This window comes from Halichoeres trimaculatus, unplaced genomic scaffold (genome assembly GCF_033239565.1).
Source record: "Halichoeres trimaculatus isolate MK-OKI-2021-1 unplaced genomic scaffold, fHalTri1.1 fHalTri1_scaffold_5, whole genome shotgun sequence".
Taxonomy (NCBI): domain Eukaryota; kingdom Metazoa; phylum Chordata; class Actinopteri; order Labriformes; family Labridae; genus Halichoeres; species Halichoeres trimaculatus.
The window spans coordinates 10,702,374-10,714,554 of record NW_027437183.1 but is presented as its reverse complement, the minus strand read 5'-3'; the positions used below and the strand labels follow the sequence as shown (position 1 = coordinate 10,714,554).

Sequence of the window (12,181 nt, the reverse complement as noted above, 5' to 3'; positions counted from 1 at the left end):
ATTAAAGACAGAGTTTTTTTTTGCAATGCTTCTCATCTCTTTGTGCCGCTAGCAGCTCAAGGCAACACATTCTGCTCCCAATGATTTGTCTGCATTTAGCTTGTATTGTGAGTAATGTAGTCATTGTAGATACTTGTAATATTACTCAGCACTTTACCAGGAGTCCAATGCATCTATTTTTACCTACTTACTAAAAGAAACAATCCTTTTCAAGTAGACTAAAGGCTGAGTGTCAAATCTGTGGTGAATTGTTTGAAAACCTCACAGAATGTTATAGCTGTGACTGGTGGATTGTATGTGTGTGTGTGTGTGTGTGTGTGTGAGTGAATAGATGTCGGAGTTAGTTATTGTGAGGGTGTATGACTTTAGAGATAGGATGATAGTGTAGGAAGTTATGTGTGTGTGTGCGTGTGTGTGTGTGAGAGAGAGAGAGAGGACTGAGCAGAGAGCTGCAGTGAGATTAGGAGACGTATGTACAGGTGCTGATGGCTGGTTGGGATCAGTGCGCTGAGCAAGATGTTAAGGCCGGATTTTTCACCAACCACTGCCTGCCCCCTCACCTCCATCTGAGTCAAGCCCACCCCTTCACCCCACCTTAATCCCCCTTCCTCGATAAACCACTCAGCCTCCACACACACTCATACACACACACATAAATCCAGCCTGCTACCCTCCAAATCGGCTCCTATGCAATCTCCCGCGCATCAGCTGCCAAATGAAGTTCCTCTTTAGAAAAAAAAGACTTGGCTGTCGGCTGGTCTGAGGCGCCGTGGCTCGCGGCTGAGGCAGCCCTTGTGTTGAAGCCAATAATCCGGCGTCAAGGCTTCAGGTGCGCAGAGGGATGTGATTGACAGGGCTCGATATGAGGCCCTCGCCTCACTTGACATTTGGGTTTCATAAGGTCTGGAACAAAAGGCAGGGGCAAAATAATCAGAGAGGGGCGCAGGCAAATAAATCTGTTTATTCCTCTTCACCTGCCCCCCTCCCTCACCTCTACACCCCCCTCATGCTCGCCCACATCACGGCTCAACCCTTGGAGGGGAAAGAGGGAGGGCATGATATTACCTTTCTGAGCCTTAGTGGATTCACGCACCACGACAGCAGGTCACTTTAGGCCCTGTGCTTACCTGAGATATTAGTTTGTATGTGTGGTGGATAGAGATGTGTATTTGAATGGCTGAGGCCGTGTGTATGTGTGCACAGTGCCGTGTATGTATGAGAGAGAGGCAGAGACAACAGGACAGACGGAGACAGACAGACTGAGCAGTACAGACAGGACTGATGTGGTGTCCTGTGGTGGATAAACATTGCCCTCCCTCAGTGTGTGTGTGAGTGTGTGTATGAGGATGGAGGAATAGAAGAAGTACATTAAAGAACTCCTCCTTTATCATGTTACACATAGAAATTCAGAGAAAGAGAAGAAATATGAAGTGAAACCCAGCAGAGGATGATTAAGATTTCCGACACAGACAGTTAGTGCGGCTAGATGACTGAACACGGTGGTTAAGTGAGCTGCTGACCCAGCAAGTGTGTCTTACACACACACACACACACACACACACACACACACACACACACACACACACACACACACACACACACACACACACATAATAAATATAGACTCAGCAGCAATTACATACACATTCTGAGTGGTTCACTTCAATAGAGTTGTAACAATAATCGACCATATTCAGATTTACTCAGACATACAGGTGTCTGAGTTGGTCTGTAGAACAAATCATAGCCCCATTTAATCTGGGATGACTCAAACATGACCTAAAGTGGTAGAAATGATATGAAACCGTGGATAGAAATGATATCATGATAATAGTTTATCAGTTGGCAATTATCAAAACATGCGTTAACATGAAAGTGGTCACTCATAGTGGAAGAAATACAAAATGTAAATGTGGTTTTATCACTTTCGTAATGTATATTTATATTTATATTTAACAGTTCTTTATTGCGAGGAATAACCCCTTGAAATAAGTTATCTCGTTTTTGAGGGGATCCTCAGATTCATAACAACATAAAGAGCAGAGTAGCGTAACACAAGATAGCAAAATTATATATACATATGAAAAAGTATATATACACATAAACAATAATAATAATAATAATAAAAATCTAAATAAACACAATAAACCAGAACATAACAGCACACACACACACACACACATACACATAAACCAGCTCTGTATGTTCACCTCTCCCACCCAACACTGTCATTACCATCACATTACATTAAATGAAAAACATTACAGTAATGATGTTATTACAATCATTTATAGTCTTTCAAAGATAAAAATTAAAAAAAATCACATGACCAAGTGTGTTTATGGTCTTACAAAGCAAAGTAATTACAACAAAAGTAAAAAGTCACATGACCAAGTTTGTTTAAGGTTGTACAAAGCAAAGTGACAACTAAATTTCAGTGAATAGTTACTCCTCTGCCTATTATTTTAACTTAAGGTGCAGCTTTTGAATGTTAATTTAGGACAAATATCAAAAAATTACAATGTATTTAAGTTTAAGATTAAGGATGTGATCCCTCTGACAGAAGGCATCTCTCAGCCCACCATAATGAAGCTGATGAATTAGTGCTAAAAAACTGCAGTTCCCTAAGTGTCCACTTGAGGCTGGCTTCCAAAGTACCAAAAATCCCATACACACAAATTTAAAACAGCATAACTATAAACATGTTTACAGTCTGTTTACAAAAACATTACTCTGAATAACACAGTTCTCTAACAGAAAATACTGTAAGGCTGGTAATGTATTTTATATAACCGGAAAATTCAGAAGATAATAAGATCACAAGGTTTCCAAATCAAAGCTCACCTGACTGACAGGTGGGCACCTGGTAGCTGTTGATGAGAAGCCCATATCTTGTATTCTTAATTAGGCTTCTGACAACTATAGGCTTTGAAACCCTATATTACAAACAGATGAGTGATGTCACAGATACTAAGTCTATGTGGTGCAGTTTGTCATATTTGATAAGAGAATCAAGGAAAAGTAGTATAAAATCTGTCGGGCTAACATAGCTCTGTAGACCTGTTGAAGTTGTTAGCCTAGCTGTGTAGATAGCTTGTCCTTTAGATTGACTTTTTTCTCCAGGTTGTAATAATCAGGATTATTTTTTTTCCTATTTCCTCTCAATCTACGAGTGAATATGTTTCTTTGGAAGACTTACAGTAAATTTACAAGTTCCCAGCATTATGTTAAGACATTAAAATTAGATCAATATTTGCATGTCACAACTGTACACTTGAAGTGTAAGATTCAAGATGTAACTGTAAGATTAACGTGTATTCTTACAGTTTGACTCTGGAGAGTCAGTTCTTTTGTTTCATGTGGAAAAACACCAGGGCATGGAAAGGTCTCCATTAGAAACTTACACAGTTAAAAAAAAATAAAGTAAAATGTGTTACCATATACCTTCTAACAGAATATAATGGGTAAAATTGGTTAATATCTACTTGGCAAAATGCAAAATCAAACCAACCTCCAAAGCTTTAATTTAACTGAAGTTCATTAAGTGATAACAATTATGTCCCCTACCCTATATGATTTCCCTCCTGTCCAAGCATGCAAGAGGGCTCAAAATGAGACTTTAATTGCAAGGTTGTGAGTGCAATCTGTGGACATGAGAGCAGATTGTTTTAATTGGCAATACAATTAAAAAGCAAGAATTTAAAAAAAGCAGGAAAAACAGGAGACACCTAGGGGCCATATGCTGCCTGGAAGTCTCTAGAAAAACATATAAGTCAACAGATATCTTCCACATTAATCCCTGAAACGTCCTGTCTTCTAATAGCAGAGCAAGCCCCCCACGTGGGGAGCCTGCATAGATTACATCCTGATGGAGGTGATTGGACAACCTGCAGGTGACTGACAGGAGCATGGGACACGGTGTGTACACTTGTTTGTCGCTATTGGCTGTCTTTAATGGCCGCTCCTCCTTCAGACCACACAGGATTGGCTTTGGGTGGCTTCGCGGAGGAGCCGGGAAGTTGTAGTTCCTCACACCAGAAGCACATCTGTAGTGCTTATTATCGTCTAATATGAATTAAACTACACGTCCCGACGTCACGGTACGGGCTCCTGTAATTGTTGTGAATATGTAATTGCGCTCGTGCGACTGGTTGCTTCTAAATTTGGCTTCAGAGGGGCAGGCTGGTAGTCAGTGAGGTGGTCGCTCCGCCGGTGCTGTGCGGGGATGTGAACATTAACGGAAGCTGCAGGAAATTAACCGATAAATGCGTGACGACAGGACGACGCGGAGGAGCTCAGCCGCGGAGCAGAGAGGTCATGATGCGCCAGAAGTCGATGCTTTTTAGGGAAAACCAGACAAATGAGAGGATTCGCTGTTAGTTTAGAGAGAGAATGTTAAGGTTTGTGCGCTTACATTAACGCGCTGGAGATTTTGGAGAGGACTGAGACAACTCCTGCTTTGAATGTCACTCTGAATGGACTTTAAAAACACTGCCTAGAAGGATGACGACCAACAAAAGGTTCAGGGATGTTTTCACTCTTCACGGAACCTGCACGTAGCCAACAAACCGGCCGCTGAGTGACCTTTTACGCACGAGGAGAGCTCCGAGCACCCACATTTTTGGGGTTGTTTCTGCGTTTATTTGGATGAACTTTAAAACACATTTCAAATGATTCGAGATCTGAGCAAGATGTACCCGCCGGCCCGGCATCCGGTAAGTAGACAGCAGAGAGGCAATATGTCAAAACAGCGCTGATTAACAGCCGCGCGCCTGATGCGTAATCAGTTTAGATCAAGTTTCCGTGCCACCGCGCGCTCGCACGGACAATTGCGCTCATTGTCACACTGCTGCAGCTGCATGTGTACGAGTCTGTGAGTGTGCGTGGGTTAACGTGTAAGGAGTCTGAGTGAATCCAAAATGCCATCCGTATCACAGAGGCCTTTTGTCATCTACAGTCTCGCCTGTGTGTGTGTGATGAGAAAGAGAATGTGTGTGTGTGTGTGTGTGTGTGTGTGTGTGTGTGTGTGTGTGTGTGTGTGTGTGTGTGTGTGTGTGTGTCGTGACTGTGAACTTTGGTGGCTCAGTTCTCCCTCTCTTCCCTCCCCACACACGCTTTGGTTTGGGTTGAGGTCCCCCACCAGCCGGGTCAGCCGTTGAAGTTCACTGTCACCGAGTCCTGCGACCGGATCAAGGAGGAGTTCCACTTCCTGCAAGCTCAGTATCACAGGTAAGAGTATGGATGGAGCTGGACATTAAAAATGCATGGAAACATCTGCTCAGCAGCAAAAAGAGTGACAAAAATAGTGTGAAGCTCTCTGCATTTGGGTGGAGAGATTGTACATTTGGTTTCGTGATATTCTGAGTGCACATTAGAGTGGATTTGTCATTGTAATGTGGGTTTTTCGCAATCTTTAAGGTGAATTCCAGTATATTTCATGATAAATCATCTGTTGCAGCTGGAGTCCTTATATTGTATACTAAAAGGTGACTTCTATGATGTTCACCTGCCTTGCATAAGTCATGTAGGATTCACACCATGACCAACACCTTTGGGAAATGCATGATGCAATGACATGAAATACCTGGGAACATTATTTATGTTTAATAATTCACTGGGAAATTGAAAAGTTCTTGGTGTAAGAGTGAATATCCATCAGAAGATTCCATAAAATGGGCTGCAGGTGTGTTTGTCTCTGGTCTGTCATATCTCTGATGCCTAACTGCAGTTAAACCCCATCAACCTTGGTATGCACGTCTCCCTCTGCAAGCTCAAGTGGTGTGAAATACTTTTTAGCCGACATGATGAAGTGTGAAATACATCGCTCGGGGGCAGAACCATAAGCACGATACCAATGCATAATAATGGGCCCACCCCTGGCCGCCCTGTAATTATTCCCCAATCACCTGGTGAGATGAACCAGCAGCCCAGTCTGGTGCCCAAACCTGGATGTGAATGAGCTGAAGCGAGGATAGCGCCTGCTGCATTTGTAATACTGGGATCAATCCACTGCTCGGGAAAGCAGTGAGACTGATTTGCTAAAAAGAGAAAGTATCCAGACTGCACATACAACACCATTTTGAGGATTATTATTACTAAGCACAGAAGATCGCTGACCTTTATTTGGTAGACATTTGTAAAATCAATCTAGAAATCTGTTCACTTAAATTAAAACAGTTTGAAAAAGCTTTGATAATGAATATTAAAGGTGAAAATATTTGCATCTCTTTTGTTGATGTTTCTTCACCTCTTTGCTCTATTTGAAAAACTACATGATTTTTCTCTTAGAGTTTAAATTATCAAGCTTTCTGGGTTGATCGACAAAACAATGTGCAATTATGAGTCACAATGCACATACTTTAAATTTTCACTCAAATTTTAATTTCAGTGCCAGAATTCTTCCGCAGATTTCAAAATCGATACGCAAGCTCCTTTTTTCTCAGTAAGTAGCATGTTACTGTCTGTGTTTCATATGCAAAGTTACGGGTACAAGAGTATAAGAGCTCTGCCAAGGTTTTCCCGTAGCACACAATGTTGTGAAGAGTTAAGTTTTAGTGTAACCACAGCCGTAAAATGGATCCTCATGATATGCTCCCTTTTTGTTGATGGTGCAGTTTGTGCATCCACTCACACTGTAAGAATACATGATGAGGTTTGTGAGGTCTTATTGATCCATTAATTACAGCTCAGTACCTGCTGAGTAAGTGTCTGCAGAGGAAGCTGCTGTGACCCCAGAAACTTCCTATGTTCTGTCTTTTTTTTTCGTCCCTCCACTTAAGCTTAAAATGCAAATATAAAGTAACAGGTTGAAGTCATTTATAGCTTCTGTGTTCGGAAGGTGGTGTTTTCAGTTTCCTTTTTATTTAAGTCATTTTTCCAGAAGGTTTGCTACAATGACATGTGATGTGTTTGTATGGGCGCACCCAGTAATTTAAAGTCACAGATAACATCAAGTGTTTGATGTAGTGTGTGTGTGTGTGTGTGTGTGTGTGTGTGTGTGTGTGTGTGTGTGTGTGTGTGTGTGTGTGTGTGTGTGTGTGTGTGTGTATATGTACAGGATGCCTCTGTATGGTTTCCATGTCATGCCCTAACAAAATATTTTCTTTGTACCTTACAGTCTGAAACTGGAGTGTGAGAAACTGGCCAGTGAGAAAACTGAGATGCAGAGGCACTATGTCATGGTGAGTCTCGCTGACTTTAACTGTGTGAGTGTGCAGAATTGTGTGTGTGCGTGTGTGTTTTTGTGTGTGTTTGCATGAATGCATCTCTACTTTTGGTGTGTGCAGAAAGAGGAACAGAGAACACACGTCTGATTGACCTTGCTTTGATCTTTGTTTTTTTTCAGTACTACGAAATGTCATACGGGCTGAACATCGAGATGCACAAACAGGTGGGAAACATTTTTTTTCTTCTTGAATGCCAGAAAGAGAAATTCAACAGATTGAAACCACAGAGTGTGTTTGTGTCAGAGGTATTCTGGTGAGTTTAATGGCCTTAAAAGAAAACAAAAAGTAGACCACTCCAAAACTCATGTTAGGACTTCAAGACAATCATGTATCATCACGCGTGTGTGTCAGTGAACTCAAAGGGCCTTACAACAGTAAATTTGAACATTAAAAGTCAAGTCTCAAAATTTTACTCAACTTTTTGATTCATTTTGTTAATGTAGAAATTTTATTTTTAAAAATCATTTAAAAGAATGAAAATTTTGTTTCAAATTGAACATGTAGCGCACTCCTCTGTACTCCTTAAAATAACTCTTTTTTCATGTATTGTAATGAAAACACGATTGTTTTTTTCTTTTTAACACTGTTTTAAATTCATGATGTAATGATGCGATAATGCCTGCTTGTTCCTATGCTCTGCACGTCTCTTGGCACATGTTTGTTTAAATCCAACTGCAGCAAAGTTTGATGGAAAAAAAGTCATTTTTGAATTTATATTACGACAAAGTCTTGTGGATAAAAAACCCGGCAAGTCACACAATGCAAATTTCAATGTGATTTTAACTGAGAGAGTCAACTATTATAAATCCTTTTTATAAAGTCGGTAACCTTACAGTATGGTATCTACTAATGGTATCTACTAATGGTGACTTCAATTCACCAAAGTGGTGTTAGTGTAATAGTTGAGCACTTTTTACACTACAGGAGTAAAATGTTGTGCATATTCATCGTGTACCATGTACTCTCAATCCCATCTTAGAAGTATACAGGCAGTGACGGATCCAACTCATGGCCCCTTTCAAAAAACACGCAGCCCTAAGTGCTCCATGCAAAAAGTAGGTTAATCAAAATAGGAGCAGTGACCAAATATAGAAAGGAGAGTCAAAAAATCACAACAGTAAAAAATGACCCATCAGAAAAATAGAATAAAAAAGATATATTGGAGACAATCCAATAGTAAAACAATGACAAAAATGTAGATTGGGCTGTGAAATCACCGCAAACAAAAAAAGCCTTCAAATTACTGCAACAGTTTTACAAAAGCATTCAAGTGATAGACAAATTTTACTGTTAGGAGGCTACGTAGCCTATCAGGGTTTTCAGTTTGACAATATCAGAATTGAGATTCTTTGTCAAAAAAATCTAGTTTTTTTTTTAAATTCAAACCTTCATTACAGTCTTTGATTATAAACTGGATTGGAAAAAGTTATCACTTTTCTCCAGCAGGGGGTGAAATGTTTCCCTCTGACTCACGTGATGTGCATTTTATGGGAAAATATGGCTCCTGATATAGTCAGTAGACACTATCATCACCTTTAAATTTTTCACATGGTCTGGTGTTAAAAAAGCAAACTGAAAATTGAAAAAAATCGTAAATATTGAAGAATCTAAATGAAATCCAGTCACGAGAATAGCATATCCCAGCCCTATGAGGCTGGTTTAGTCGGCCAGGACTTAAATTAAAGGTCAGACGAGCAACATAGAGAATCTGCTTCCTTTACATGATAAGAAAAGTCTTTGAAGCAGCTGCGACCTGAATGTAATGAAAATCACCCCTGAACGCATCTAAAAGGCATCAGGTTTCATAATAGAAATGTGATATACTTAATGGCTGGAAAAGCAGCAGTGTGGTTGTCTCGGTGAGTTTGAATCCCACATGTGAGTAATGATGTCATGGGTTTAATTGAAAGAGAAAGCGTCTGAAAGAGGAGCGGAGCGAGTGAGGGTTCGGCCTTTAACGAGCCTTTACATTACTGCTGCCTTTTTTAAACACGGAGGGTCATTAGCATAAATGTCTGTGTTAACCACACATGAGCTGCCAGGCTAAATGGGCCACAGCTAAAGCCGCTACACACTCATTTCCAGACAAATGGTGTGTGTAGCTTGTGTGTGCCAATGTGTGAGTTTGCAAATGTGTGTATGAGATGTGTGTATGAGGGAAGTGATGAATGCTTGGCCTGTGTGTTGGTGTGTGTATAATTTTCTGTGTGTGTATGACAGCCTGTATGTATACTCTACATGTTTACTTAGCATGCTGTGTGTGTTTGTGTGTATTTATCTGTATGCACACTGTCGTTGTTTGTTTAGTTTTGTGTGTATTAGTTGTGTGTGTTGGTGTAGATGCTCATATATTGTAGACATTTACTTAGGGGTGTGTGTGTGTTGAATCTGCCATGGTGGTAATGGTGGTGGTGTGTGTGTATTTCTGTGTGTTAGAGTTGAACACACATGCAGCATTCCTTTGGCACACTAATCAGACATGTCTGATAAAATACGGGGTGTCTTCTATAAATCCTGCTGTCTTCTTCTGCTCCAGCTCTGAATGTGTGTAAGAGTGTGTGTGTGTATGTGAGTGGTGTGTGTGTGTGCATGTGTGTTTACTTGGGGAATGAGAGAAAAAAAAAATAAAAGGAGGTAAAATGTGGCCTGTGGCTCTTTGTGGTGCCCGATGATTTCTGTCAGGAAACCGTTTTGGAGCATGAATCCCCAATTCCTGCCAGCAGTGTGTGTGTGTGTGTGTGTGTATGCGTGTGTGTGTGAGTGTGAGTGTGTGTGGGGGGATCTTTTTGTGTGAGGGTGTGTTTGAGTTTTGGAAGCAAATGATTTTCATTTGCAGGCTGTGTTTGTGCTTTTGAGTGCCAGCGTGCATGAGCGTTAATGTGTGTCTTCTGTCTACAGCGTTCAATATGATGATACGACGTGTGGGGCTCTTTGACGCGATGCTGAGATTGAGGGTGGGTGGGGGGAGTTGTAGAGGCGGTGTTGGTGGAGGGGATGTTTTCATGGGTGTCAAGCTCCAGTCCCATTAAGGCCGGCGGCCTCAGCTACCAAGCGTATTGCTGATATTGCTTGTTTAGCATTTTCTGGGGGTAATAAGCCCATTGATTTTTGGCTCTGCTCTCTGTTTTATTTACACAGAAGGGCTCTGGTGCCCTCGTTAAAGAGAAATTGACTCGTAGATGGAGGAGAGGACCGGTGGGGAGGTAGAGGAGGAGGAAGGAGGAGGGGGAGGTTACAAGGGGTGTAGAGCATGGGACTGAGCAGCACGAGGACAGCTAATCAATTGCAAATTAGTGAGGCTGAAAGAGAAATAAAGCAAGCGAAGGATGGGGAGTGAAAGGGGAAGGAGGAGGGAGGAGAAAGTGGTGAAAGGCGGAAGTAATGAGACGTTTTGATACTGAAGACTGGCAGTGTTCTCAACAAGGTCTGACAAGTCATTTTATCCCAGCCCAGGGGGAGCCATTTGTTTGATTTGATGTATTCTGTTCACGTAATGTTTTATCTGGCATTTTAATATTTGGATTGACTTCCAGAGAGTGCACTTGGAACAAAATCAAAACACGATGGAACCTAAAAAATGACAGGAAGTTAGATCTTAAATGACAATTTATTATTGAATAATTTCTCTGCTTCTTGTTGTTCACATTTTTTATTTTGAGGGTTTTAAGAATCAGTTTTCCACCATATGTTTCATTTGGTCAAAGATTGTTATTGTGATTTTTTAAGGATAAGAAAGTAGTGAATGACATGCTGTTAAGAGTCAAAGGTGCTTTAAGGCCTATTACCTCTGTGCATAGGGTGTTCAACCTAACCTCTGAACTAAACCACTACCCCTGAAAGCGCGGTTACATACATTTATTTTCTTAATAACTGATACAAAGATGATTTTTTTTGTTTATACTCAATCCCAAAGGTAATACCCAGTCCTTGTACTAATACTTAAAAAACTCCTGTCTGGATGGCAGCACACGTGGCTCTATAACCTCTACAGCTCAGCAATATTGATTCTTTCTCAGGTGTGTAAACTTGCTACTTATGCATCCCTCTACAATCACATATGCTAGTTTTTAAACTGAGCACTATCATGTTAAAAAAATAATTCTTTGCTTGGTGCAGCTCAAACTTGCTTTATGTTAATGCTTCAATACACTAAGATCACAGCTTGTGGTTTCCGAACATGCTCTTGAGCCCATGCAGTGATCTCCACTACAGAGTCAAAAATGACTATATGTATACTCGACATGTTTACACTGTATATAGAGTGGACAGCGTGGCTCCGCCGTTTATCATCGCACGGTTTTGAAGCCAAAATATCCCCGTCACAGGCGCAGCCATTGTAGCAGTTTGAAGCCAGTCTGTGCAGTAGAGATGATGAGGGATTCTGGGAGAATCTGAGTGGAGCTGGGTGACAAAAATAATATTTTTTTTTTTTCTTTTTTCCGACATATTTTACAATCCCCGAAAAAAATACACAAGAACAGCATCTGTCAATCATCATCAAACCTTATGTAAAGCCTCGTTTTTAACCTCGTCTAACTAATGAAAATGAAACTTTTGAGAAAAAAGTGGACTTGAATACAAGACAGCCAAATGATATCTTCAAATCACCACAACAATCTGACGAGAGAAACATTTCTACGAGGTGTATCGATTTTTTAAAGTTTGACCACAGCCCATCTGGAATAGCTGGAAAGACTATTCCAGAGTGTGGAGACCTCACTTCGAGCGGAGCAAGCAGACTTTCATTATTTTTACAGTCTATGTTCATAGCTGCTTGAGGGCCCAAAGATCACAACTAACAGTACATTTCAGCTTTGTCCTTTTATTTATAAGAGACTTGTTGAGATTTTCTGTATCTTTTAATTTTATGCACTCAAGGTGATAAAATCCCTGAATTCCTCATGTGTTCATTCAGTCTCTTACAGAGTGGTGCACCTCTTCCTGTCTCAACGCGA

At 40.8% G+C, this 12,181-nt stretch overlaps 1 protein-coding gene across 3 annotated transcripts in view; it reads left to right on the top strand.

The window, feature by feature from the left end:
* Positions 1-4,029: 4,029 nt before the first annotated feature.
* Positions 4,030-12,181, top strand: part of LOC141790153 (transducin-like enhancer protein 4) — a 43,234-nt gene continuing 35,082 nt past the window's right edge. Inside the window, exons 1-4 of one of the 3 annotated variants that reach the window (XM_074669827.1) lie at positions 4,030-4,715; positions 5,132-5,229; positions 7,118-7,181; positions 7,346-7,390. In XM_074669827.1, the coding sequence (XP_074525928.1) occupies positions 4,671-4,715; positions 5,132-5,229; positions 7,118-7,181; positions 7,346-7,390 (252 nt within the window). In that variant the 5' untranslated portion in view covers positions 4,030-4,670. The remainder of the gene's footprint in view (positions 4,716-5,131; positions 5,230-7,117; positions 7,182-7,345; positions 7,391-12,181) is intronic. The other 2 variants (XM_074669828.1, XM_074669826.1) reach the window with 2 other exon arrangements.